The 27388-nt window shown below is 36.3% G+C and overlaps 1 protein-coding gene across 4 annotated transcripts in view; it reads left to right on the top strand.

Moving 5' to 3' along the window:
- NAMPT (nicotinamide phosphoribosyltransferase) overlaps positions 1-25621 on the top strand; it is a 47511-nt gene extending 21890 nt beyond the window's left edge. For all 4 annotated transcript variants that reach the window (XM_033439101.2, XM_033439092.2, XM_004263362.3 and 1 more), the window contains 7 exons: positions 4876-5034; positions 5607-5743; positions 10401-10626; positions 12373-12492; positions 16008-16148; positions 17324-17458; positions 22963-25621. In XM_033439101.2, coding sequence (XP_033294992.1) covers positions 4876-5034; positions 5607-5743; positions 10401-10626; positions 12373-12492; positions 16008-16148; positions 17324-17458; positions 22963-23073 — 1029 coding nt within the window. In that variant the 3' untranslated portion in view covers positions 23074-25621. The remainder of the gene's footprint in view (positions 1-4875; positions 5035-5606; positions 5744-10400; positions 10627-12372; positions 12493-16007; positions 16149-17323; positions 17459-22962) is intronic.
- The last annotated feature ends 1767 nt before the right edge of the window (positions 25622-27388 follow it).

Here is a 27388-nt window from a genome sequence, read left to right as displayed (position 1 = left end):
AGTTTAGGGCCTAGACTCTACCACCTGGTATTTCTCATTTAAATATATTCAAGATTCACTGATGGTTTTAATTTCTAATCTCAAAAGGAGAGTACATTATAGGCTGTGAGTTTATATTACAGGGCTTTGTTTGCTTTCCTGGTATCTGTACTTAAGCAATCATGTTTTCACAGCCTCATCGCTTTGACATTAATAATCTAATTAGATTATCAATAGCTTAGATTTTTATCTATAAGAAGAAATATCCTAGGAAGTAACCGTAGAATAATGTCACCCCACTATCTGAGAGGTGTTTACTTAGTGCTTGGTACTTTTTGTCTTATTAATGTATTGGTTAAACTAATTTGTTCTATTATAAAATAATACATTTGAGGTTCATTTATAAAGACTGGAAAAAGTTTAGAAAAAGTAAGAGGTCAGGAATATTTTTGAAATACATTTTTGCTAAGTCGACAGGAACTTTCTTTTTAGACTCTGGGTGGGCCATCAATTTATAATAGCCTAACAGGCTCTGAAACAGTGAACAATTAACTAAAGTAAAGATTTAAAATAGTTTACTTCTATGTCTTAAAACTTTGAATTAACTCATGAACTCAGAGTAAAAGGAAACATATTATTAACAGTTCTCATGCTATTTTACTGGCAGATGTTTTATTTTGAGGGGAAGGCATTATAAAGAGTAGAAGAGCTCTGAACCGCATCATCTAGTGTATCCTTTACGCTCAGTGCCAAAAGGTCCCACACAGATAAATCTTATTTTGAAAATCATCATTTGTGAATCACCTTGCTTCACTTTTTTTTCTTTTTAGTTTTCTGATTGAGGATTTAGTCAATAAGTACTCTTCCCCTGTGTTGAATTGGAGTTTCATAAAGCAGATGTTCAGCAGAGAACTAGTTCCAAGTCTGCCTTGCTTTTCATGTATGTTTTACTTTATCCTCTTAAGAAAGTGAAAAACACTAGCCTTAAAAAAAGTTTTTTTTTAACTACCTGTTTTAATAATCGTTATTTTGGTGTATTTCACTATAAAAAAACCGTAAAGTAAAAAAGTTTATATACGGCCATCTTAACAGCAGTTTGTTAGCAAATATAAAAATATTTTTAGTTTAAAAATTATTAAACATAAAATCCAATATGAGGCTGTTAGATTTTGCAGAAAAAAAATTCCCTGTTTTCATTTGCTTATTGAGTTTACCTCCTATTCTAATGTATATTATTTAAATAATTTCATTCCTTGGTAGGTATTTTTATCTAAGGCACAAAAATGTATGTTCTGAAACAATCCCTTTGTGACAGAGCCTATGTTTTATAAAAAACTGTGTGTAATCTAAATACCGAGTCTCCAGAAGCCGCTTTCTCAGAGTCACTTTGCCTCTTTCATGGGTTTCTGTGTGGGGTTAGAGGAGGTTCATCTTCCTCTTATCCATCTCCAGCCCAAGTTTACCACCTCATAAATGGAATCTGTTACCAAATCCAACAAACTTGTTATTTAAAAACTTGAGATTTTCTTCAGGAAATCCTTGATTTAAAACATTTTAAATAACAGTACTAAGTAGTATTCCTTCCAGTTCCCTTTGCCAGTATGTGTAAAGTGTGTGTGTGTGTGTGGGGGGGGGGGGGGGGGGTGTTTTTTTGTGGGTTTTTTTGGCCACACTGCGCAGCTTGTTGCATCTTAGTTCCTTGACCAGGGATTGAACCCGGGCAGTGAAAGCGCTGAGTCCTAATCACTGGACCGCCAAGGAATTCCCGGTGCAAAGTTATTAATAACATTCTTTGATTCACTGTACACTGAATTTTAAAATCCACTAAAATTATTGAATTGCTTTATCAATTTTAGTATCGGTGCTAGAAGAAACCTTAGCCCTCAAATCAGATTTTAAAACATGTTTAAGAGAGTCTAAGTGTTCTTCAGAGGTGTCTCAGACTTGTGAGGGGCTGAAGAATGAACATATTGGGCTAAACTTAACCATTTCTTCCAACCAAAAAAACAAAACAATACCTTTTTGCTGTTAAAAAGAAGACTTTAAAAGTATTACATTGATCAAATGCCCTCATTTCACAGATGAGGAAATTGAGCCCTGAGAGGTGAACAGGCTAGTTAACAGTGTAGGTCCAGTCCCCTTTCGACTATACCACACCATTTCTTATTCTTTAAAATTCCTTATCCTGGACAGTAACATTATAATGAACACTTCTTAAATAAAACTTGCAGGTTCATTTACTTTAGTCTTAGTTTTCAGCTAAAAATTTTATCTTGATTTGTGTGGGCAAATTGCTGTTTTGCAGAAGTTTCCAACAAGGCCACTTTGTTAGACCTTGAATTAACCCAAACTAACTTGCCTTTTTTTCCCTTGCTTACACCTACAGTGATCTTTTTTAAAGGGGAGTGATTTTATTAAGAGTATAATTTAAGCTGATTTTGTTGGACTATGAAAAGGAAATGGTGATGTGAAGGATCACTGTGTCTCATAGTTATTTCTCTCCTTCCCTGGCATTTTTCGAGGGGTAAGGTCAATCTTCTACCTTTATAACTCAACTAGAGTTTTTCACATTATGTTTTCTATCTTTCTCATACTCCTAGATAATATCAGTCTAAGTTAAATTAAAAATGTGAGAGTTGATTGAATTAACTTCAGCAAATGAGTATTGATTACAGTTATATACCCAAAAATTGCTGGGCACAGAAATTAGAGTAAGTTATGTCTTACTTAAGGGCCTTTGGAGGAGGAGCAATTTATTCTTAACTAACCACTAATATAAGTAAGAATGCTGAATTGGTAGCAAAAATAGGGAATTCTGTCTAAGATATCATGAAGTGGAAAATAAGCTTTTAATAAGGGACAGGAAAAGGTGAGGTATTCTTAGAATGGCAAGTAGCCCAAGGGAGACTATAGCATAAAAGTGGAAAATACCATAAGGGATAAATCTTTAGATGGTAAACAAGGCAAGTTTGTAAAAGCCCTCAAATTTCAACACGAATTGGCTGTCTTCCTCTGTGGACAATAGGTAGCCATTAAAGGATTTTAAGGAATGGCAAAACCTGAATAAAACTCTTAACTTGAGAAGGATAACCAGTGCAGTATAAAGAGTAAGTCAGAGAAGCTAAAGATTAGAAGCAGGATAATCATGGGCACTGGCAGTGGAATCACTGCAATTACGAAAGAATAATTTCAGGAGCGGAATGCTTAGACAGAGGTGATTTGTCATAGAGTTCAAGTTAGGAGTTGCGTCAGTTTTCTACTGTTATGTAACAAACTACCCCAAAATAAAACAACTGCTATTTCTCATGATTCTGTGGTTGACTGGATGGTTCTCTGCTGGTCTTGCTTGGACTTATATGAGTCTGCGTTCAGCTGAGGGTTCAGCTCGGATAAAACAGTCTGAAATGGCCTCACTCCCATGTCTGGGCCTCAGCTCAGGTAACTGGGACTGCTGGACCTCTTTTCATGACTTAGGCTTCTTTATAACACAGCAGTCTCGAGGTTCTAAGAAAATGAGAGTAGAAGCTATAAAACCTCTTGAAACAGAAGCTTGGAAGTCATAAATATGGCTTCTGCTACATTCTGTTGGTCAAAGGGAAATCAAAAGGACAGCTTGGAATCAAGGGATGAAGAGATAGATTCCATCTCTTGATGGGAGGAGCTGCAAAGAATTTGGAGCCATAGTTAATCAATCATAGGAATCCAATGCTGCAGTTTTTCTTAGGTGACTGAGTTGGGAAGTCCAAGGTTAAATAATCTTTTTGTTTGTTTTTACTTATTTTATTTATTGGTCACTTAGCTGGTATTCAGCAAAAGATTGTTTTGTAAAATTTAATTAAGGAAGTAAATAGCTTTTTGAGTGAGCACAGATGTTGTTGTCAGCTTAGCAGCTCTTTCTAAAACAAATTTGAAGCTGCTTGTAATAGCAGACTATCTGGTTTACAAAATAAAAGATAGAAAATTACGATCCTAGAATGGAGGAGTGAATTCCTAAGCTATAATAATTAGTATAGTTGCTGTGATTAAGCATCAGACTTTCTTTGGAGTTTCCTGGCAGCCAAGGAAAAAAGGGAAAGCAAGGGACAGTTCTTAGCAGAAAGTAGGAACCCAGCAATTCTTTCATTTCCTCACTTGGGAACCTGTGTAATAGGAACTGAGTTACAAAATAGACAGCGACCTCACAAGTTTATAGCATATGCAGAAATGTTTCATGTGGCTCTCTTATAATGACTTTTGATAAAAGCCAAGGACATAAAGCATAGCTCAATGAATAGAATTGTCTAGTGCTACACAAAAATACCTCAAGTACATAACCTACCAGTAGTCATGTTAGATCCGAGGAAAAATTAGATCCAGTACTACCTAGAGGAGTAAATAAATAACTTACTTAGATGTAGACTATTTAAGATGTAGACTATTAAGACCAGTGCTGGTCCATGAACTGTTTGATGCAGGTCCACATTAAATACGGAAATCAAGGATAAGCGTTTAGAAACTTTGATGGCAATTGCCTCAACATCCAAGTGTGAGTATATTTTATAAAACTATTGGTCCACAATAGATTGAAAATAAAAAAATACATTGGTTCTTCATCACAGATAGTCTTTCCAAATATTATTTGCTTCTTTGGAGCTTTGGATGGAAAATAGGTAATTTGACATTCTTTACTGTTAAGGACCGAGTTTGCTTATCCTCTGTGTTGCGGATTTGAGAGCTGAGCTCGGCACTGTATCTGAAATGCATGTGGTAGGCGTCCTGCCATACAGTTGAAATGTCCAATTGGTATTTCTAGTAGTATGGAAGTCCAGGACATACCTCCAGAGAAAGCTAGGATTTTCCTCAGAAAGAACCCAATTTTTTATGTATTAATGTTTGTGGTTGATTTTATTACTACAGACTATTCTTGTTCAGTCCTGGTATCCAATCACAGTGGCCACAAATTCTAGAGAGCAGAAGAAAATATTGGCCAAATATTTGTTAGAAACGTCTGGTAACTTAGATGGTCTGGAGTACAAGTTACATGATTTTGGCTACAGAGGAGTCTCTTCCCAAGAGGTAAGAAACTGAAGTGAACTTCAATTAATAAAATGTGGATTGTCGGTTAGGTTACGGTTACCACTGTAAAGTTTTTGGGAAGTTACTGGGATTGATCTTGCTTCTAAGCAGGCCACATTTTGAAATTCCAGAGATTCAATCAGAGATATACATTAAATACCTAAGATGTGTTAGCCTATTTTAGAAATACCTGAAATACAGCCTTCAGTAAACATCCTTGTCCTTTACGTATTGGATGGATGGATGGACAGATGGATAAACAGATAAAATAAATATTAGCAGATGTCAGATAATGCTACAGGGAAGCCAAGGCAGAGTAAGGGAAAGGAGGTGATGGGAAGTGGGGGTGGATCGCTATTAAATAGGTCTCTTTGAGGAGGCAACAGTTGAATCCTTAAATATTTAGGAAAAACTGGATCTTTGTCATAAGAAACTATTATCTCTGATAATAGTTAAATATCTCTTTAGGAATAACTGAAGACGATAATTGCTTTGGGGGCTATGCTCTATACCTCAAGTATGGGTCTTTTCTTTTTCTTTTTTTGGATTTTGGTTTATGGTTTATTTTCCAGACTGCTGGCATAGGAGCATCTGCTCATTTGGTTAACTTCAAAGGAACAGATACAGTAGCAGGAATTGCTTTAATTAAAAAATACTATGGAACGAAAGATCCTGTTCCAGGCTATTCTGTTCCAGCGGCAGAACACAGGTAAAATTCTGTTTTCATCCTCCTATTATCTAACCTTGGTTTTCTATAACTAAATTTTTTCATTCTGGTAACTCAGTGATGTTTTGTTTAACTACAGAGCCAGGTAGTACAGTAAATCTTCATGAATTTAAGCAATACTAATTCAGTATTCATACTCTGTATAAAGACTGGTCTCGGGGAGGTAGAGAACTTGTAACTGTCCTAATAGAAACAATTTAGGAGCTTTTTTCCAACTCATATATATTGCTCTGTAGGTTTTATTGTAAGGATTTTTTTAGCTTCTCTATTGCCGTGTGCAGATAGGTTGTATTCATTAAGTCTAGAAGCCCTCACTGTGAAACCTGGTCACTGTTTTCCCTTTCCCTGCTTTCTACATGACTTCACTTATCTTTGTTCTGGAAGTTATCTTCTGAACCCAGTACCCTCAATTATAGATGAGCAAGTTAGCCCCCTTTTTTTTTTTTTTTTTTTTTTGCGGTACGCGGGCCTCTCACTGCTGTGGCCTCTCCCGTTGCGGAGCACAGGCTCCGGACGCACAGGCTCAGCGGCCATGGCTTACAGGCCCAGCCGCTCCGCGGCATGTGGGATCTTCCTGGACCGGGGCACGAACCCGTGTCCCCTGCATCAGCAGGCGGACTCTCAACCACCATGGAAGCCCGCAAGTTAGCCCTTTTGTTGAAAGGAAGAGTGTTAGAGTCTTCTTACGCTTCCTTATCTGATTTTACTAAAGCATCTCAAGTTAAACTAGAAGACAATTATGATCTAGGCTATAGCTGCTCTGATCCTAGAGTTAATTTTATTGAAAGTTAGTGGAGTTTTTAAAATGTATGCCAAACCTTATTTCTGGTTCTTATAACAAAAATTATTTAATGTAATTAATTCGGGGCAGTTTATTAAATTCTACTCATACTTGAATATTGCAGGGTGTTAAAACCAGCAGTGAATAAAGCTGAGCTTTGATCTCAGGCAGTCTACTGGGTGCTACAAGGGATAGAAAGATGTAAAGAATTAATCCTATCTTTTGGATTAAAAATAGTACACTAGCAGCGTTCTGCTCTGTTAAGTGCTTTTAAAGAGGTACAATTAAAGTGCTCTAGCAGTGCAAAGGAAGGAGAAGTAGGGTCATGTTCCACTGATAGGGTTGGATCAAGAAAGGTTTTATAGAGATGGTATGCAAATCTTGACTTCTTGAATGATTGGTAAAATTTAATGGCAGACATTAGATTATTCATTCTCTAAGTATTTATTACATGCCTACCATGTGTTAAGCATTGTCCTGAAAGAGCAAGGATGAAAGAGGCAAATATGGATGTGTTTAGGGAATAAGGGCTGAAATGTATTTTGTAGGGACATTTTGTAGGGAATGTAGGGTAGAGTGGAAAGACAGGTTAGTAAACACCCTCAAATTTATTTTGATATTGAAATGTTAACTATTTGCTCATCATGCTAGATTATTCTAATTCCATTTTCAAATGGGAGTGGGCATTGAAGTTTTTGAGCAAAGAAGTGATGTCATCAGAGAAATACTGTCGAAAGAGTAATAATGGGCTATCTTATGAATTGAAAAATAGAAATGAAAAGTTAGGAGGATTTATAGGAAGCTGTTGCAATAAGTTTGACAGATGATGAGGTTCAGATCCAAGTGGCTAAATAAATGGAAAGAAGGGGATAAACATGAGCATTGGCTAGGGAGATGAAATTGCTGGAACATGATGATTTGAATTGGGGCTCAGTAGAGGGTACATTCAGCTAACATATATTAGCATTGCTTTATTAGTAGGGACATGAATACTTTCACATGTAAGTTTCAAGACTGGTGAAACTGGGAAAATAAGAGTGACATTAACAGACCAGGATTTTAGGGTTGCAGTATTTTTATTTTTGGTCTTAGATATATGTACACCTTTTAAAAAACTTCTTGTAGTACCCATATATTAGACTCTTCATTGATGCTTTTGTTTCAGAGTAATAACATCATGAGTATGATACTATACATCTGAGAATAAAGGTGATATCTTCTTTAGGGCTTTATGTTAAAACAGGTTGAAAATCTATTGTATTTTTATAGTCTTGTAATATTTACTACACCTGCAAATTTGACTCTTTAATGTGTCAGATGTTCTTAAATAGACAGGTCATTTAAACAATAGCAAAGTATAGTGAAAAGAGCTGTAGACTGAAAGTTGGGAAATCTGAGTGACCTTACAGCTGACATACTGGGTGGCCTTGGGCAAGTCATTTATCTCTCTGTTCTTCAGTTCCTCCATGCAGGAGGAGCTAAAATTTTACATCTCCTACATCAGAAGGTCATTGAGGGAAAATGAACTAACATCCAAGATAACTTTAAAATAAGAAAACACTAAAATTTAGAACATTGCCATTATTGTTATAAATATTTTCTTAAAGAATATATGAATCTGGACTTGAAAATATTCAATTACATAACGCTTCCTCAGACTTTGGAAAGGTATCAAATTAAATTAAGTAGAATTCATTGAACAAATATTTATGATCTCCATATACCAAATATTATACTAGATGTTATTATGATTAGATTATGTGGAGGGTGCTATGGGGAATGTCTGTGGGACGATGAGATGAAGAAACTCATTTTCCTCCCTAACAAAATGGATCTGTATTCCAGAAAAAAAAGACCTGGGCTAAGGTACAGATTTTGGAAACTCTCACTACAAAGGTATTTTTTAAAAGCTTTTGGGCTTCCCTGGTGGCGCAGTGGTTGAGAGTCCGCCTGCCGATGCAGGGGACACGGGTTCGTGACCCGGTCCGGGAGGATCCCACGTGCCGCGGAGCGGCTGGGCCCGTGAGCCATGGCCGCTGAGCCTGCGCGTCTGGAGCCTGTGCTCCGCGGCGGGAGAGGCCACAACAGTGAGAGGCCCGCGTACAGAAAAAAAAAAAAAAAAAAAATCATTTTAAAAGCTTTTGAGTGTTTTTCACATAGTGAGGTATAGAGAGAGACCAGTGCCCCAGGTCACATTGAGAAAGGAGAGCATCTAGGGGAAACTGAAGAGGACCCATAGAAGTATGGGGAAAAAAATCAAAACATGGGATATGTCATTGAAGTCATTGGGAAAGAAAGCTTCAGGAAAGTTCACATGCCAAAGAGCAAGTAAGATAAAGACTAAAAATGAACCATTAAGTTTGCTAGATGTGCAGAGTTAGTTGACTGTATTGATACAATGCTAGTAAAAAATAAGGGCATAAACAGTGACCTCTTAACTCTAAGAGTTTGTTCTTACATTGCAAAGCTCTCCAGTGTTGGTACTTTTTGAGCTTAATTCTCTCCCTTATAAAGGGGACCATAGCAATTCTTGATATGAAGAAGGGGCTTCTCTTTATCCATGTGTTAATTTTCCCTTTAGCCTGCAGATACTTGCATTAAGTGGAGAGTTGGCATCATAGCTACTTTGTTCACTGTAAAATGAGTTTTATATAAATATGCTCTCTCCCCATTTCAGATGAGAGTAGTTCTGGGTAGCTAAGTCTTTACACCCCTGAAATGTGCATGCTCTGCCATCCCCCGCATAAGAAAAGTTGTTTACTTCAGTCCTTTAGAAAAAAAATAAGAATAAAACAACAATTTCAAAAATAAATTAGTATGACTTTTCAAACAGTTTTGAGATAATCTTATATCTGCATGGGGTTAAATGAATGGGTTGTTTTACTTTCCATCATTTTACTTCGGAAAATGGGGTAGAGGCAAAGACTAGCAAATTAGGGAGAAAGAAAAACTACTTGGCATGAGAAAATGGTAACAATTCTAAAATTCATTATGAAGTTTTCTTTAAGAATTGAAAAAAAAATTTGTTATATATTGGTTAACCAGCAAGTACTTAGGTTACATGTCATTAATCTGTTCAAAAAGAACCACCATTATTGAGGACTGTAAAAATCACTATAATAATACTTGCCTAATAGAAACTCACACGCTTTATTTCCCATCTTAATTATGTTTTGCTGAAACTAAATATTATAATTCTTATTCCCGGAGCATATATTAAGTACTAGTGGATAATCTGTAAGTGAAATAAATGACTACCTGTTACTGGCCAACTGAAGATATAACAGGTAAAGAGTTAGTTTACTGTATCTATGCATGGTGTAGTATAAATAATTGCCTAAGTAATTGCTTTTAAGTGTAAGATTTTGAAATGTAAGAAAGATAAAATGTGTCCCTTCTATTATTGGTATATGGTTTTGAAAATGCACAGAAGGGAGCCAAATGCTTGCATGGCCTAGCAGAATAATGGGAGTATGTGTTCATTCCTTCTAACATCTCAGTGTAACGTAGAAAGTGTCTGCAGCAGGTACTTTTTAGCTCACTCATTTTAAATGGGTAGGTTCAGGAGGTAGGTTCAGGAATACTAAAAAAGAAGATAATGTAGTTTTATAGTTGGTTGAACATGACTTAAGAGTTTAAATAACTATTGGAGAGGAATGAGATTACTTATAGTCTTAAAAATTGGCCAAGGAGTGGTTTGGCTCAGATACTCAGTTAACCTTTTGATGTGCATTTATTAAACTAAATCACTCACCTTCTCTGCAGTGTTGAAGGTGTAGTATAGTAAACATGAGATATGATTCAGGAACATATAATGTGTCTGCCTAAGTAAATCTGTATTTTCATTTTGTTTTCTAGTACCATAACAGCTTGGGGGAAGGACCATGAAAAAGATGCTTTTGAACATATAGTAACACAATTTTCATCAGTGCCTGTATCTGTGGTCAGCGATAGCTATGACATTTATAATGCGTGTGAGAAAATCTGGGGTGAAGATCTAAGACATTTAATAGTATCAAGAAGTACAGAGGCACCACTAATAATCAGACCTGATTCTGGAAATCCTCTTGACACTGTATTAAAGGTAAATTTTAATACGTAAGTTGACTATTAAAGTGCCTATAGACCAGCTGCATCGACACTACTTTTAATTTCATTTATACACACACCATTTCAGAACTCTCTGGACTAGTCCCCTTATTTTAGAGTTGCAACCCAGAGAGTAATAGATTTGCCCAAGGTCACGCATTAATAACAGAGAAAGGATATCCAGAGTTATGGATTATTTATATACTGTCAAAGAAACAGTTAAGTACTGTTGAATAGATATTTTCTTTTTACCTTCAAAATTAATTAATAGTGTTAACATTTTAACCAGTCCTGTGATTTGGTTACCAAGTTTGTGGGTTCTTTCTTTTTCCTTTATCATTGCAGTACCTTTGAAGGTTTTAGTGCAAAAGAAATATGTGCAATGTAATGTGGAATAAAAATAATTTGGAAATAGTTTTCAAGTAGAGATTCATTACAGATACTGTTGATTCTCAATATAGCCTTGTTGCATTGTTTTTAGTGTTTAGGAGTCGGTTTACCTTCTCTGAAAAGCACTAATAACAGCAGGTTATTGATGCTTACTACTAGGAAAGTATAGTGCTGTGCGTGCTTTGCTTTAGCTGTGTCATTATTTAATCTCTATGAAAATCCTATGATCAATATTACAATCTCTTTTTTATAGACAAAGAGACCAGCTTAGAGAGGTTAAAATAAACTTGCTTCAGGTCACATGACATGTAAAATAAGCCAAGTATCCAACGTAGGTCTTTGTGGCTGTCACCTTCCCTCTTTACCACACTGTTTCCCAGCTGATGATTAGGTGATGAATTACCCCTTAAGAAAGTGGGGTGTAGAATCAAGGAGGTCTTTTCCTATCCTGTTAATAGGCCATCTGAAGGTCTGATCTTAGCCTGAAATATGAACAGATTTGGTTTTAGCAAACTGAACAGGTTGCATGTTTTTCCTGTTACCTAATAAAAATATCCAAACCTAGTTTCAAGAATCAACAAAGTTATCAGTATGGAATGTTTTCATTGTTAGAACAATTTATTTAGGAAAAGGGAGTGATTGTTGGGTAGATCTTTGGAATCTCTGACCAAGCTTTCTGAGAAATTTTCAGTCAGTGTTGAGGTATTTCAGCTGCTCCCAAACTTGCAGTAGTTAATGAATAAGTGGGACAACTTGGCATATTAAGCAATTTGGTTTTAAAAATGGGTGTCATTGTTAAGTGAGAAGCACCTCAGAGAAACTACGGGTTATATATGCTTCATTTCCAGCTTTATCTGTGTATCATGATTTCTTTGAACTTTGTAATTCAGGTGGATTCGTGTCAGACAAATTATTTATGTCAGACAAATTAAATTATTGGGCACAAGCAGAAAAAAATCCAAATCAAAAGTATAATCATCTTTTTTAAATGATGTTTTATATACCTTTGAAAAATATTATATTTACCACTGTAAGCTCCTAATGTTAAAGGTTTTTTTTTTCCTGAATCTAATTTGAAAAATGTGAGGGAAAACTACTTGTGTTCTGAGCCACTTTACAGTATAAGTTGACTTGGTAGAAAATTGCATGCCTGTTTCTAACATAATCAAAAGGAATTGAGACAAAATTTTAGAAGGCTTATACATAGTATTGTAAAATTTAATTTGATTAATTTTTATATTCTCGACCTTGCTTTGCTAACAATCTTGGGTTTTTTTAAACTTTGGAAAGCTTTAACACTTTTTTTTCAGTATTAGTTATTTTGTGTTTGGCTGTGTATTTTTCCATACAGGTTTTGGATATTTTAGGTAAGAAGTTCCCTGTTACTGAGAACTCAAAGGGCTACAAGTTGCTGCCACCTTATCTTAGAGTTATTCAAGGGGATGGAGTGGATATTAATACTTTACAAGAGGTACGGATTTTATATTAAAAGTTTCAATAAAGCAATCCTTATAATTAAACTCCTTTTTATTAGTTTGATAAAGAACACATTAATAATTTAAGTACAGCTGTGATTCTTTTAATAAGTGTTTAAGATGGTTTATGTCTTTTCTGTTAATTGCTTAAAATTTAAAATATAGAAGTATATTTAAAATATATTAACTTAAAATACAGAAGTACCGGCCAAACCATACTGCCAGTCCTCATTGGCCGCCCTGGATGATGAGCCCAAAGAAGTGTCACTAGGAAACAAGAAAATGCCAGTCAAGGAATATTTTTTGTATATACAACAAAAAGTCTTGACACTGTACAAATAGGTCTCAGTTTTAATAGAATGGAGCTTCATTCTAACAGTGTGAAACTTGAATGATATTCATCTGTGCTTTTTCAAAAATTATTGAATGGTTTGTCACCTCTTCTAAATTTTAACATTGACTGTTACCACTATTAGCCAAATAGCGTATGTTTTATGCTATCTTAAAACTTTTTCCTCTTTTGTTTCTCGGATAAGCTTCTAAGGAACTCAATTTTTATGGAGTATTTTGGGTATTAAAGACTATCAGCGATACCACGCTGTAGACTGTCAGCTACTATAAAGCACTGAAATTTTAATGTATATAGTTTCAGATGGAATCTTCTGTTTGAAAGAGTTCAGTGTGGTTAGATTAAGGTCAGTACCCAAATTATAAATAGTTTGTTTTCCAAAGATTCATTTAGAAGTAAGAACTATTGGGACCTCCCCAGCAGTCCAGTGCTTACGACTCCATGCTTCCACTGCAGGGGCCAAGGGTTCCACCCCTGGTCGGGGACATTGCACATGCCGCACAGGGTGGCCAAAAACAAAAAAAAATTAAACTAAATAAATAAAAGAACTATTGCATATCACTATCAGTACTTCCGTGGCGATATGCATTTAGAGTTTGAAAATGATGTCTGGAATAGATGTCTTGCAATAACAGAAATGAGGTTTCTTCTACCAACTCTCCCAAACTGCCTTGCCTAAGAAAAGTAGAAACTTCCCCAGCTCTTCTAAGGCTTTGATGTGAAAAGGAAGGAAGAAAAATCTGCAGCAAGGAAGAGGACCTGAGCATAGAAATCTCAGCTGGCATGTTTAATTGCAGTTGTCCTGTCGCTCAGCTGAATTGAAGGTTTCTGACCTTGGTATCAGTTAAGAACTAGTACGCATACCTCCATTGTAGCGGGTACCCTCACACATACTTATCCCCCTTTCAAATGAAGAAATGTGGGCAGGGTACTGTATATCAGAATACGCATTAGCCCAGTACGCTTCCCGTTGCTTATACCTACCCTTACTTGTTCTTAGGGGCAGCTCTTTAAGTTCGGTTGTTCCATCAGGTATTTGAACTTCCCTTTAAAAACTGAAGCTCTTTGGCTTTCCTTTTTTTCTTTTTGTTTTCTTTTTTAAAGTTGAGAATCAGTTCAGAACTCGAACTTTTTTTTTTTTAAACTCCATGATCAAGAAGTTAAATATTGAGACAGATATTCTCTGGCATTGGTGAAACCTTAAACAGAATGGTCAGAGAATGAATAGTTGGTATTAATGCAGATGCACTCTTCACCTAAAGGGGGTAATACCTGCTACCTGCTTTCTTCATACTGTAGGTGGGTCAAAGTAAGTCTTTAGAAGCAAGAAAAGGAAATTCATATAGCATTTTTGCTATGTCTAGTCAGATTTCCTTCTGATTTGTATGTGCAAATATTTTTAAACAGTAATTTTTACTCTAATTCCATAATTTCCTGTAACAATAGAAAAATTCACTTAAACTTTAAATTGTCTAAATTTCACAACTTTTGGCAAAGCTATATGGGAAGAATATCTTATTGGTCCTAAAATACAGAGATATGACATTAGGTGATACTGTTCTTTGTGATTTACTCCTTCTTGTGCTTCTGAGGCTTACCTAAAATCAGGTGACAGTTCTGAAACTATTTTCTCTATATATTTTACCCAAATCTCCTTACCCTCCATCTTTATCTGTTTCCATTTCTTCTCCCCCATTTTTTTTCTTCTCCCCCATTTTTTTGTTCTACTCCTTGTATTTCTTCAGTATTGAAATGCACTTTTTAGAACATGCCTTAATTTTGTGTTGTCTTATAAGGTTTTTATTATTATTTTAGTTATACTTAGTTTACAGTTAGTTCAGTGAAAAATAAATCTGAATTCAGGGCCCTTGAGTACTTTTGGGCTCAGGTATAGTAATAAAAGACATGAGACTGGGTTTATGTACAACCTAAGGAATCACTTTAAAATAAATTGTATATGTTTCCATCTTGATTCCTGACATATACCAGGAGAATTAGATGGCTGAGATATTTTTTTAAGTGTGGGCTTGTTAAAAGATGAAGGTCCTTGGAGTTTATCTATCTGTGTCTTGCAAGGTTGAAAATAAGGATAGATAAAAGGTCAGTTTGAGACTTTTGGTATTGGGAGGAATATGGCAACTTTATATTAATGATTCACTTAAAACTATTAGACTTGCTTACGGTTTTCTGATCACTTCTGAAAGTTCTGTTTAAATAAAATGAAACGGGACTTTCCAGTTACTTCCTTTCGACTATTCTTATAAAATTAAAAATGGTTATTAAATTTTATTTGCCACCTTCTACCATAAAAGTGATGGAATATGTTAAATAAGACAAATGCTAGGTAAATAAGTCCTGCTTAGGAAAAAGAAATACAAATGATGATAATAATGTAGATTAATAAATTAATGCAACTTTTAAATTAACTATTCTAGTTGCTGGAACTCTCTGTTCATATAGGTCTCTCTTTCTGGCTTTTAGATGATCATTCTCCCAAAAATGATCCAATGATAAATCTTAACACCCAATCAGTTCATAATTTTGCTTACGGCACTGGAGTACCAGCCAGAGTAAGATGACTGCCAGTGTCTCAACTGTTACGCAGGAGAGGGTGTTTTATACTGTTTTACCACCAATATCCGTTGACTTTTAAATGCCCCATTACATATGACATGTGATAACATGTATTGAGATTTATTAGTGATGAGGAGTGTCATTTCTAGAATCTAGTAATTTGGGGCAAACATCCAGGCCCCATTGCTTGTGCTACTGGCATCTGGGCAGTAACTGCAAGAGGTAGATGAGAGTTTACTCAAGTAACCTTAGGTATTTATAGCTATTATTTTTCTCCCTCTCATTTCCTCCATTCCCCCAACCTAAACCACAATCACTGTGACTACAACACAAATTCAGGAACTTTGAATGAAATCCCCTCCTTCTACACTTATCCCTTGGGCTGCCCTTTTTTGGGGTTGGTGGGTCTTTTAAAAGAAAAGAGTGGAATGTAACTTTGTGTAGACCTTATTCTTATCTTATTATTTACTGTGTTATAAAACAGCTTTGGATGGTTTATTCATCAATATGGCTCATGGATAATTAGCTCCTTCCTCTTCCAAATTACTTGGCTTAAATTTATTTATTTATATCTTATTTTTAATCTAGATTGTGGAAGGCATGAAGCAAAAAAAATGGAGCATAGAAAATGTTTCCTTTGGTTCTGGTGGAGCTTTGCTACAGAAGTTAACAAGAGATCTCCTGAATTGTTCCTTTAAATGTAGTTATGTTGTAACCAATGGCCTTGGGGTATGTCATTGAACTTTTACTCTTGTGTTGTTAATATTTATGTGTGTATGTTGAATGTACTTATTGAACACAATAGTCCAAGTATAATATGGTCCTGAACTGTTACTGTATTGTCAGGTACCCCTGACCTTGAGGCAGAAACAAAGAAGGAAAAGAGACAGGGGGTGATAACTTGACTTCAGAAAAAAATGGAGATTTGGGGAAATGAGAGCTTATTTAAGAGAGATGATGCAGGTCAATTCATTTCCACTACTTCAGTATATACCTTTGAATCAAAAAGTTGACCATATTTGAACGAGAATGTCAGCTAACCTAGCCATCACGTATGTAAACACTGTCAAAGAATGTTTTAGGAAGGTGAACTATGACGTGTGAGTTGTGTTACTAGAATCGTGTTCTGGTAGCCTTAAAACAAGGGAACCCAAGCTGCAAGCAGCTGAACAACAGTCTCCCTAGCTCTTCATAAGCTCTTGAGAGTCTGTGTATTAAAGGGTGTGTGTAGGGGATCCTAAGAACACAGGGGTTGGTTCCCTACCTTAGTTCACCACCATCTTTCTTTGGCGAGTTCTGGGATTGCCTCTTCTGCTTCTCTTCTTATAGCCATCTCCAGTTGCTTCTTCCTTTCTGATCCTGAAACATTGTGCTCTAGGTTCTCTAGGTCTTCTTTGCTTCTGAGAGTAACAAGGTAATAGAATAAAAAGTAACAAAAGGGAAAAGGTTATGAAATAGGAAAGGCTTTATCATAGTAAACTCCTCGTTCCCTTGCCGCAGATTATATAATTGAGTTGACATAGATTGATTTTTCAGTAACACACATGTGCTGTACTTAGATCAGTTTAAGGGCAAGGCATAATACAAAAGGAGATACCTTAAGGGTCACATTGTTAACCTCAAAGACTTACTACAGATGGAGTGTTAGTATTTACACTGGCAAGAAAGGATATCCAAGATTTGGATTTTGTTCATACCTTCTTCATCACAGAGGACTCTGTCCTCCAAAACAGGCTAGAGTCTTGTCTCTAAAAGCCAGGTGTGGATTGGTTTAATTATACGTACAAACTGCCTTAAAATTTATATAAATTAGGTACACACTTTTTTTTTTTTAAATGGGTGTTGAGTGAACATTTCTGATGATTAGTCTTGTATTTCTCCAACTTTCTTAATTTGGATTCCAGATTAATGTCTTCAAGGACCCGGTTGCTGATCCCAACAAAAGGTCCAAAAAGGGCCGATTATCTTTGCATAGGACACCAGCAGGGAATTTTGTTACACTTGAGGAAGGAAAAGGAGACCTTGAAGAATATGGTCATGTATGTATCTATGCTGATTTGGGTTTTTTTTTTTGGTTTGGTTTGGTTTTTAAACAGTAGTAGGTTGACTCTTCAAATTAAGAAAGGAAGCTTTTATGTTTTATTTAAAAAGTGTTTACAGTTGCTGACCTAGCCTTCCAAAATATGATGAAAAGCAAGAAATGGCTAGATAGTAAATATGAGACTTTCACGTACATTGGGTGAAATATTTTGTAACATTCCAAAAAAAATTATGGTTTTCTACATAGTGATCAGCAGGGAGTGATTGGTGAGCTTCAGTGAGTTTGCATATATTTGATCTTACTCTTATTGCCAATTAGCAGTGAATCGTTTCTGAACGGGAATAGTTAAGAATACTTAAAGGATGTTCTTCTTAGACTGCTCATAGCTATTTATGTTATAGTAAAACTTTGGTAATTTTATTAGATAAAAGAAGGGCTATCCAAATTCTAAAATGTTGTTAAAGACAATTCCCTTTTTCAAAACAATAGAATCCAGTTCAGATGGTTTTCTTTAGTCTCATTTGATTCTCCCAGCAGCTCTAATGACTAAAAAAGGCAAGTTACGTTATCTTAGTAGTGTAAGATGTGAAAACAGTGAGACTTGATTCAGATTATATAACTAATAAATGGTGAAACCTAGACTTAACCAAGTTTTCTGATTTTAGTCAACCAAACTAGAAACATTTATAGTATGCTAAAGTAGTCTCTATGCTCGTTAACATACAAAAGTACACTTATATTCCTGAACTCAATAGTTATAAAATTTCTGTTTTTAAGCCACCAGATTGAAAAAGAAAATACTTTTTTAGAGGAAAATTACTCATGAATATTCATATTCTCAGAGGAGGGTTTACACTAAACATAAATACACTAACTTATTACTTTAGATGTTTTTTAACTTTTGATCCTTTATACCACATCACATATTTTGCTTATGTTACTTTTATTATTCTTTGAAGATTTTGAGCCAGAATTAATACAATATGATTTTTCTGTTTAATGAAAAATATATATAAGTCCCTAAAACTTTTAGAATTAGATTCCTTTATATAGCCTGTTATGCAGTTCTTTGCATAGCCTTCACTTAACTCTTGTACTACCAAGACTTTGCCGAATTGGCAAAGTGACAAAAAAGTCACTTTAGACATGCTCATAACTATGAGTAAAACAAGGCATTGATTTTAAGAGTATGTGAGTGATACTCGAGAACATTTGAGTCACTAATCAACTTATGATCATCTAGACCTTTTGATTTAATAGGAACCACCTTTCCTCAATAGATTAAAGTTAAATTTATAAAGAAAATGTCACAGCAAGAGCAGTGTGATTTGAAGCAACACAAGGACAGATAAGATTGTTTCAAGATGGTGGAGTGGGAAGACCCTGAGCTCACCTCCTCTCACGGGCACACCAAAATTACAGCTATTTACAGAGCAAATACTGACGAGGAAGACCAGAATCTACCAGGAAAGATCTGCAACTAAAGCTATAAGGAAGGAACTATGACGAGGCAGGTGAGAGGGGCAGAGTCCCGGTATAGTCAAGACCCACACCTGCAAGTGGGCAACCCATCAACAGGAGAAGAATATAATTTCAGAGGTTCTTCCAAAGAAGTGAGGGGTCTGAGCTCCACCTCAGCCTCTCCAGCCTGGGGCAGGTCCTGCACCTGGAAGATAAGCCAGCAGGGCTTATTTCGGGACACCCAGGGGGCTGTGGGAAATAAGAGACTCTACTCTTAAAGGGCACACACAAACTTACACATGCTTTGAGACGCAGGGCAGAAGCAGTAGTCTGAAAGGAGCCTGAGTCAGACCCAGTAGCTGACCTTGGAGACACCTTGGGCCCCTCAGCTAGCTGCTCTTGGATCCAGCCCCACTCACTAGCAAGCCAACACAAGCTTCAGGACACCCTGGACCCCACAGCCAGCTGTTAGCAACTGGCCCTACCTACCAGCAGTCTGACACCAGCCCTCAGGACTTGGCTCTGCTCAGCAGTGGGCTGACACTAGCCCCGGGACACCCCCAGGATTCCACAGCTAGCAGCCTTATAACTCAGCCCCACCAACCAGCCGCGAGCAGTCTACACACAAGGCCTGGCAACCAACAAGACTGGGAGCCAGCTGCATCTACCAGACTGCCTGCTGTAGTCAGTCTTCCACAACAGAAGGACCCAAGCAACCCACATAGGAGGAGCCCTAGAGCAGCATATAGCTCTGGTGACCAGAAGGGATTCACTGCTGGGACACAGAGGAGTTCTACAAAAGGCAACTTCTCAAAGGTCAGAAAACATAACCAGCCTACCACGTACAAGAGTTCAAGATAATGATCTTAAAAATGATCAAAGAACTCATGAAAAGACTGGCTAACCAGAGTGAGAGTTTAGAAGTTTGTAACAAAAAGTCAGAAAATATAAAGAACCAGAGATTAAGAATACAATAACTGAAATTAAAAATACACTAGAAGGAATCAACGGATGAAATGATACAGAGGAATGGATCAGTGAACTGGAAGACAAAGTAGTGGAAATCACTTAAGCTAAAGAGAATAAAGAATTTTAAAAAATGAGAACAGTTTAAGACACCTCTAGTACAACATCAAGCAACTAACATTTGCATTGTAGTAGTCCCAGAAGGAAGAGAGAGAAAGGGGCAGAGAACATATTTGAAGACACAGTAGCTGAAAACTTCCCTAACCTGGGAAGGGGAAGCACAGAGAGCCCCAAAAGGATCAAATCCAAAGAGGACCACACCAAGAAAGACTGTAATTAGATTGTTAAAAGCAGCAAGGGAAAAGCAACAACTTACAAGGGAACTCTAATAAGGCTGTATAATCTGACTTTTCAGCAGAAAGTCTGCTGGCCAGAGGGATGGCACAATATATTTAAAGTGATGACAGGGTGAAACCTACAACCAAGAATACTCTCTACCTGGCAAGGTTTTCATTCAGATTTGAAGATATCAGAAGTTTTACAGACAACCAAAAGCTAAACGTTCAGCATCACCAAGCCAGCTTTATAAGAAATGTTAATAGGAGTAAACATGATAATTACAAAAGGAAATACCTCATCAGTAAAGGCAGTTATATAGTAAAGGTAGCAAATCAAGCATATACTAAGGAAGTTTAAAAGACAAACAGTAAAATCACCTATAAGTAGTTCAGGGATACACAAAACAAAAAAGATACAGAATGTGTCAAAAGCAGTAATGAGCCTAAATGTAAGACATGATACCGTGAAACTCCTAGAAAAGAACATAGGCGAAGCACTCTGACATAAATCATAGTAGTATTTTCTTAGTCTCCCAAGGCAAAAGAAATAAAAGCAAAAATAAACAAATGGGGCCTAATTAAAAGTTTTGGCACAGCAAAGGAAACCGTCAATGAAACAGAAAGACAGCCTACATTGATGGGAAAAATATTTACAAATGATATGACCAGTGAGGGGTTAATATCCAAAATATCCAAAAAGCTAATGTAACGTAATATCCAAAAAACCAATCCAATCTAAAAATGGGCAGAAGGACTGAACAGACATTTTTCCACAGAAGACATCCAGATGGCTAACAGGCACATGAAAAGATGCTCAGCATTGCTAATTATTAGAGAAATGCACATCAAAACCACAATGAGGTTTCACGTCACACCTGTCAGAATAAATGGCCATCATCAAAAAGTCTACAGATAACAAATGCTGGAGAGGGTGTGGAGAAAAGAACCCTCTTACACTGTTGGTGGGAGTGTAAACTGATACAGCCACTAGGGAGGACAGTATGGAGATTCCTCAAAAAACTAAAAATAGAGTTGCATACGACCCAGCAATGCCACTCATGGGTATATATTCAAAGAAAATGAAAACATTAATTTGAAACCTATATACACCCCAATGTTCACAGCAGCATTCTTTACAATAGCCAAGATACAGAAGCAACCTAAGTGTCCATCAACAGATGAATGGATAAAGAAAATGTGGCACATATATACAATGGAATATTACTCAGCCATTAAAAAAAAAAGGAAATTTTGCCATTTGCAACAACATGGATGGACCTGGAGGGTATTATGCTATATGAAATAAGTCAGACAGAGAAAGACAAATACTGTATGTTATTACTTGTATGTGGAATCTAAAAAATAAAACAAATGAATATAACAAAACAGAAACAGTCTTACAGATACAACAAATTAGTGTTTACCAGTGGGGAGAGGGAAGCGAGGAGGGGCAGGGTAGGGGAGTAAGAGGTGCAAACTACTGTGTATAAAATAAATAAGCTACATGGGCTTCCCTGGTGGCACAGTGGTTGAGAGTCCGCCTGCCGAGGCAGGGGACACGGGTTCGTGCCGTGGTCCGGGAGGATCCCACATGCCGCGGAGCGGCTGGGCCCGTGAGCCATGGCCGCTGAGCCTGCGCGTCCGGAGCCTGTGCTCCGCGACGGGAGAGGCCACAACAGTGAGAGGCCCACGTACCGCAAAAAAAAAAAAAAAAAAAGAAAAAAGAAAAAAAGAAACTACACATACTGTACATCACAGGGAATATAGCCAATATTTTATAATAACTTTAAGTGGATTATAATCTAAAAATAATAAATCATTATGTTGTACACCTGAAACTAATATTGTAAATTAACTATACCTCAATAAAAAAATTTTAAATAAAAAATAAAACATAGGATTAAAAGGAAACAATATAATGACAAAAATGTTAGATAACGTTGTATGCTCCTCACCTTCCGATGAGATGGAAAACTTCGGCATAGTAGATTACTTCTGTGGATTTTTCAGGAAAAACTAGAGGCAGATAATTCCTTAGTGAGACAGGGATGGCTTTACCAGACTCGAAAGGGAATTTAGTCCTAATTCTCGTAATTGGTCTTTGTTTTATCCTTGTGTGGATCAAATGGATTACACGTATCAGTGACTTCCGGAATATACACAGAGTTTTTAAAATCAGTGGCTGTGCATTAGTCAAGAAATCAATTTATGTTTCTGTTCTGGGTTTGGTTGCTTGTTTTCAGTGTTGGCTTTGTTTGCTTGCTTGCTTCTTTAAGGCCAAAACTCGTGATTAGAAAGTTTAGTAAATTCCAAATTGAGAAGTTTAATCGGTGTTGAGTCTTGGCTAGGAATGAGGGAAGGTCTGGCAGGCTTTCCTTGCTGATCTGTCAGTCATGCTTATCAGTGACAGCCATAGTTCTTCTGGGCAACCAAAGCAGTAAGCATCTTCCACCTGAAAAAAAAGAGATGGGTCAACTAGGTTTTTTCATTTTTCCTTTAAGGAAAACTGTTTTAAGAATGTACTACTCAGATCATTCCTTTCCATAAAAGTTAAATATCTCTACATCCCATTTTAGATCATGCCTGCTCTACCAGCATTCTTTGTGAATAAAATCATTTCATAATTTGAACAATATCAACATCTCTGTGTATTTAACTAACCTCATTCATCAAAGCATTACTTAAGAATTTTGATAGTCTAATATCATTAAACTTTAATATTGTTATATTTGTGCAGGATCTTCTCCATACTGTCTTCAAGAATGGGAAGGTGACAAAAAGCTATTCATTTGATGAAGTAAGAAAAAATGCACAGCTGAATATCGAACTGGAAGCAACACCTCATTAAGCTTTGTTTTATGACTGGGTATGTGTGTGCGTGCCTGCGTGTGCGTGTGTGTGTGTTTACGTGCATGCACACACGTATACACCTGTGTGTGTGAGTATGTAATACATAATGTTTATTGTACAGATGTGTGGGGTTTCTTTGTGTTTTATGATACATTTCAGCCACATTATTTGTTGGTTTATGGACATACTGCCCTTTTCATTTTTTCTTTTTTCCAGTGTTTAGGTGATCTCAAATTAGGAAATGCTCTTAACCATGTAAAAGATAATTGCTAAAGTAAGCTTTTTAGGGCCCTTTGCCAATAGATAGTAATTCAATCTGGTATTGATCTTTTCACAAACAGAACCAAGAAACTTTTATATATAACTGAAGATCACATAAAACAGATTTGCATAAAATTATCATGATTGCTTTATGTTTATATTTAACTTGTATTTTTGTACAAACAAGATTGTGTAAGATATATTTAAAGTTTCAGTGATTTAACAGTCTTTCCAACTTTTCATGATTTTTATGAGCACAGACTTTCAAGAAAATACTTGAAAATAAATTACATTGCCTTTTGTCCATTAATCAGCAAATAAAACATGGCCTTAACAAAGCTGTTTGTTTTATTGTACAATTTGAAAATTATGTCAGGACATACCCAATAGAATTACTAAACCTCACTGCCCCTTGTAGAATATGTATTAATCATTCTACATTAAAGGAAATAATGGTTCTTACTGGAATGTCTAGGCACTGTACAGTGATTATACACGTTGGTCATTGTATTGTACCAGTGAAATGCCAAATTTGAAAGGCCTGTACTGCAATGTTATATGTCAGATAATGCCTGTGGCTCTAATATGCACCTCAAGATTTTAAGGAGATTTTTAGAGAGAATTTCTGCTTACACTCTAGAATATATACATAAATGTAAAATATTGACAGAAATGGAAGCAGTGTATTTTAAAGTAATTACACTTCTGAATTTATTTTTCCTATTCTATAGTTGATATGACTTAAATGAATTACTGGAATGGGTAGTGAGTGTACTTATTTTTAATGTTTTGATTCTGTTATATTTTTCATTTTTTTCAAAAATTAAATTGGATATTCAATTTTATGGACATCATTTATTAATTTTAAACTGAATCCCTCAATAAATAATGCTCAGGCAAGTTCTTAAATGAAGATAAATTATCCCAAATGAAAAGCATGATGACATGAGTTTGAATAATCTGAACCAGAAGCGGAAAGTTGGCTAAATTCGGTGTTCAACATCAACGTGTTCTAGAGTGATTAAACTGCTAGATTCTGAGTCAGTCATCACATTGGACTAGAGACCAGGATGTTTTAGATGTCCTTTCTGTTCTATGGCAGAGATTGGCCAGCTGTGGCCTGCAGGCCAAATTCGGACTACTCTTTCTATAAATACATATTGTCTATGGCTGCTTTCTCACAAGAACAGCAGAACTTGAGTCACTGCAGTAGTGACCCTGTGACCCACAAAGCCTGAAATGTTTATTATCTGGCCCTTTACAGAAAAGTGTGTCAACCCTGTTGTAAGAAAAGGAGTGTGCCTTGAGACGGAGTTTTTCGCTCTTTTGTCTTTTTCTCATTTAAGAACCTGATATTAGAAGAGTATTTAGAAAAGCTTTAACAACATGACATTAAAAGTGAAATTTTAAAAATGGAAAAGCCATAAATCATTTGGCCTAAACAGTTACATGAGAAAATATTTTATCACTAGAGTAACCTAATTAGAAGCGAGTTATCTTTATTAAACATCTTTTATATGCATTATTAAGAAGAATATGGGATTTTGCAGATGATTCTAAACACCTGTCTAATGAGAACAGTAGGCATCATTCACACTTCTAGTAAGAGTTTTCATCCTGTAATCCCTGGTAGAAAATAATTTTAAGCTGATTTATTATTTTTTAAATCTAAGTAAAGAGTAGGAGTATTAAGAACACACCTTTCTTCACAAAATATGCTAAGGGGCTTATAGAGAAGAAGAAGAAACTATTACCAATAACAACTTTGATAACCACCCATAATTTTGATTTTGCTGAAACACTGCAATTATACTGCAGATAACAGTCTTTATACACTGTGAATTTCAGCCGTTTCAGAGTATCTAGAGGAGTTTTATTTTAAAACTTTCAGTGAATGCTAAAATCTGTACACTTGTACATGGCCATAGATTGGGGGATGGAATGATTAACTCTGTTAGCTCTTAGCCACTTGGAATTGATGAATCCTGAATCTCCATCACGTAAGCACTTAGTATTTGGCCATCCCCATTCTGAGTAGAAACTGGGTGACATAGATATCAAATAGGACTCTGTTGTGTCACCCTTAAATTAGCCTGACTCTTGCAGACAGAAGCAAATGGCATGTGTGGGTTTGCTCAAGTCATTAGATTTGCAGTTTACAACAGTCAGTCCCCCTCAGTTCATAATATCCTGAAGTATTATTTGTATTTTAAATAGGAGATAGGAGTTCTGCGTTAAGACTCTTTATTTGTACTCTATACTTAAAGTAAAATGGTTTTAATGATTATCCCTTATTTCCTTTCTTGAAATAAATTGTCATGAAAAACATTTTAAAATGAAATCCATCTTGGAAAACTAGAAAGAGAAAAATGGCAAGGTAATTATTGTTCTTTTGCCATAATTTAGCATTCAAACTTAAACAAGTATTTTGTAGTTTTACATTCCTTTTTAACCCATCTAATGGAGAATGTCAGCTTTTCTCCCAAGTTGTATGTTAAATCAATCTAATATGTATTCAACATCAAAGATAAACATGTAATAAACATGGAAATAAAGTTTAGCTCTATTAGTGAAATGTTAAATTTGACTGTGTGCTTCAAATAATGGCATTTACAGAGATACCTTTTTTAGGTATTCTTCCAGTTCAAAGAATTAGAGAATGAAAGAGGGAGAAACATCTAGGATGCCTTACTTTCTGCCTTGTGCACTCTATGGCAGTGCCTTTTACTAAGGACACTGGAGGAAGATCAGATTTGGGGGCAAAGAGCACAATTCCTCAGGTAAGATTTGAGATGCCTTTGAGACATTTAAATGTGGATTTTAGGTAGCTGGAGATACTGATTTGGATATGAATGTGATGTATAGATGGTCATTGGAGACTCAAGAGAGGATGCTTCTCTAGGCAGAGTATAGAGTATGGCATGGCAAACCACAGGCTATAGGCCAAATCCAACCCACCATCTGTTTTTGTAAATAAAGTTTTATTGGAACAGAGCCATGTCGATTAAACTATTGTTCATGGCTGCTTTCATGTCACAGTGGCAGAGTTGAGTGGTTGTGACAGACCTTATGGCCTGCAAAGCCTAGAATAATTTATTATATGGCCCTTTAAAGAAAAAAAAATGTGCGGATCTCTGCTATAAAGAAGAGAGGGCCCAGGGCAACACCATAGGCACTCTCAAAAGTTTTAAGTGGCAGATCAGCAGGCAAAGGAGACTGACAAGCAGTAGCTAAAGAAAGGAAAACCAGGAGGAGGAAAGTCATGGAAGCCCAGGGAAGGGCTTTTTTTTTTTTTTGCACAGGTGTTGAATACTGCTGAGAAATCAAGTAGAGTGAGGGATTTGAAAGCATCGATTGGATTTGACCTCCTGGAAATAACTGGCAGCTTAGAGACATGCCCTTCCAGGTAGTAGAGGAGGTAGATGTCAGAAAGAAGCTACCCTTTGCACAGCTCCCAAATGTTGGAAGTGTGAAGGAGGAGAGAATGAGACAACAGTGTGTCTCCCTTTCCCTTTTTAGGTACTGCTTTATCTCTGAGAAGGACCCAGGAAAAAGGGAGAAGTGGAAGACCAGAGAGTCAAAAGAATCAGCATGGTACTGGGTTCCAAAGAAAGTGGAGGAGGATGGGGTCCAAAGGATTGGCTTCCGATGGACAGAGTGCTTTTAATCTAGAAGAAAGGAGAGGCTAGTGCGTATGCAGGCTTTGGTTTTCTCTGAAATTTGAGACCAGGGCAGATGGTTGAAAATGCAAGTTTTAAAACAGTTATTGTGGAGAGTAAAGTGCCCAGAGGTGTTGGGTCCCCCACACCATTCTGTAGTTCCCCAACTAGTTGGTGATTGAGAACTTACACTGAAAATTTGCCTCTTGTGGTTTTATTTTTGTTGCCCTCCCTAGTAACACCCTGATGCCTAGGTACAGACGCGCAGAAAATAGAGATAACTTGGAGTTTTGCCAGATAAGTCTGACTAGAACAAAGGACAATAACTGAATAATTATTAAAATTGAGTTGTTGAAAAGGGTCCTACGGTACTTACACTGAATAGGTAAGGAC

This window comes from Orcinus orca, chromosome 9 (genome assembly GCF_937001465.1).
Source record: "Orcinus orca chromosome 9, mOrcOrc1.1, whole genome shotgun sequence".
Classification (NCBI taxonomy): Eukaryota; Metazoa; Chordata; class Mammalia; order Artiodactyla; family Delphinidae; genus Orcinus; species Orcinus orca.
This window is presented reverse-complemented; position numbering and strand designations above follow the sequence as displayed.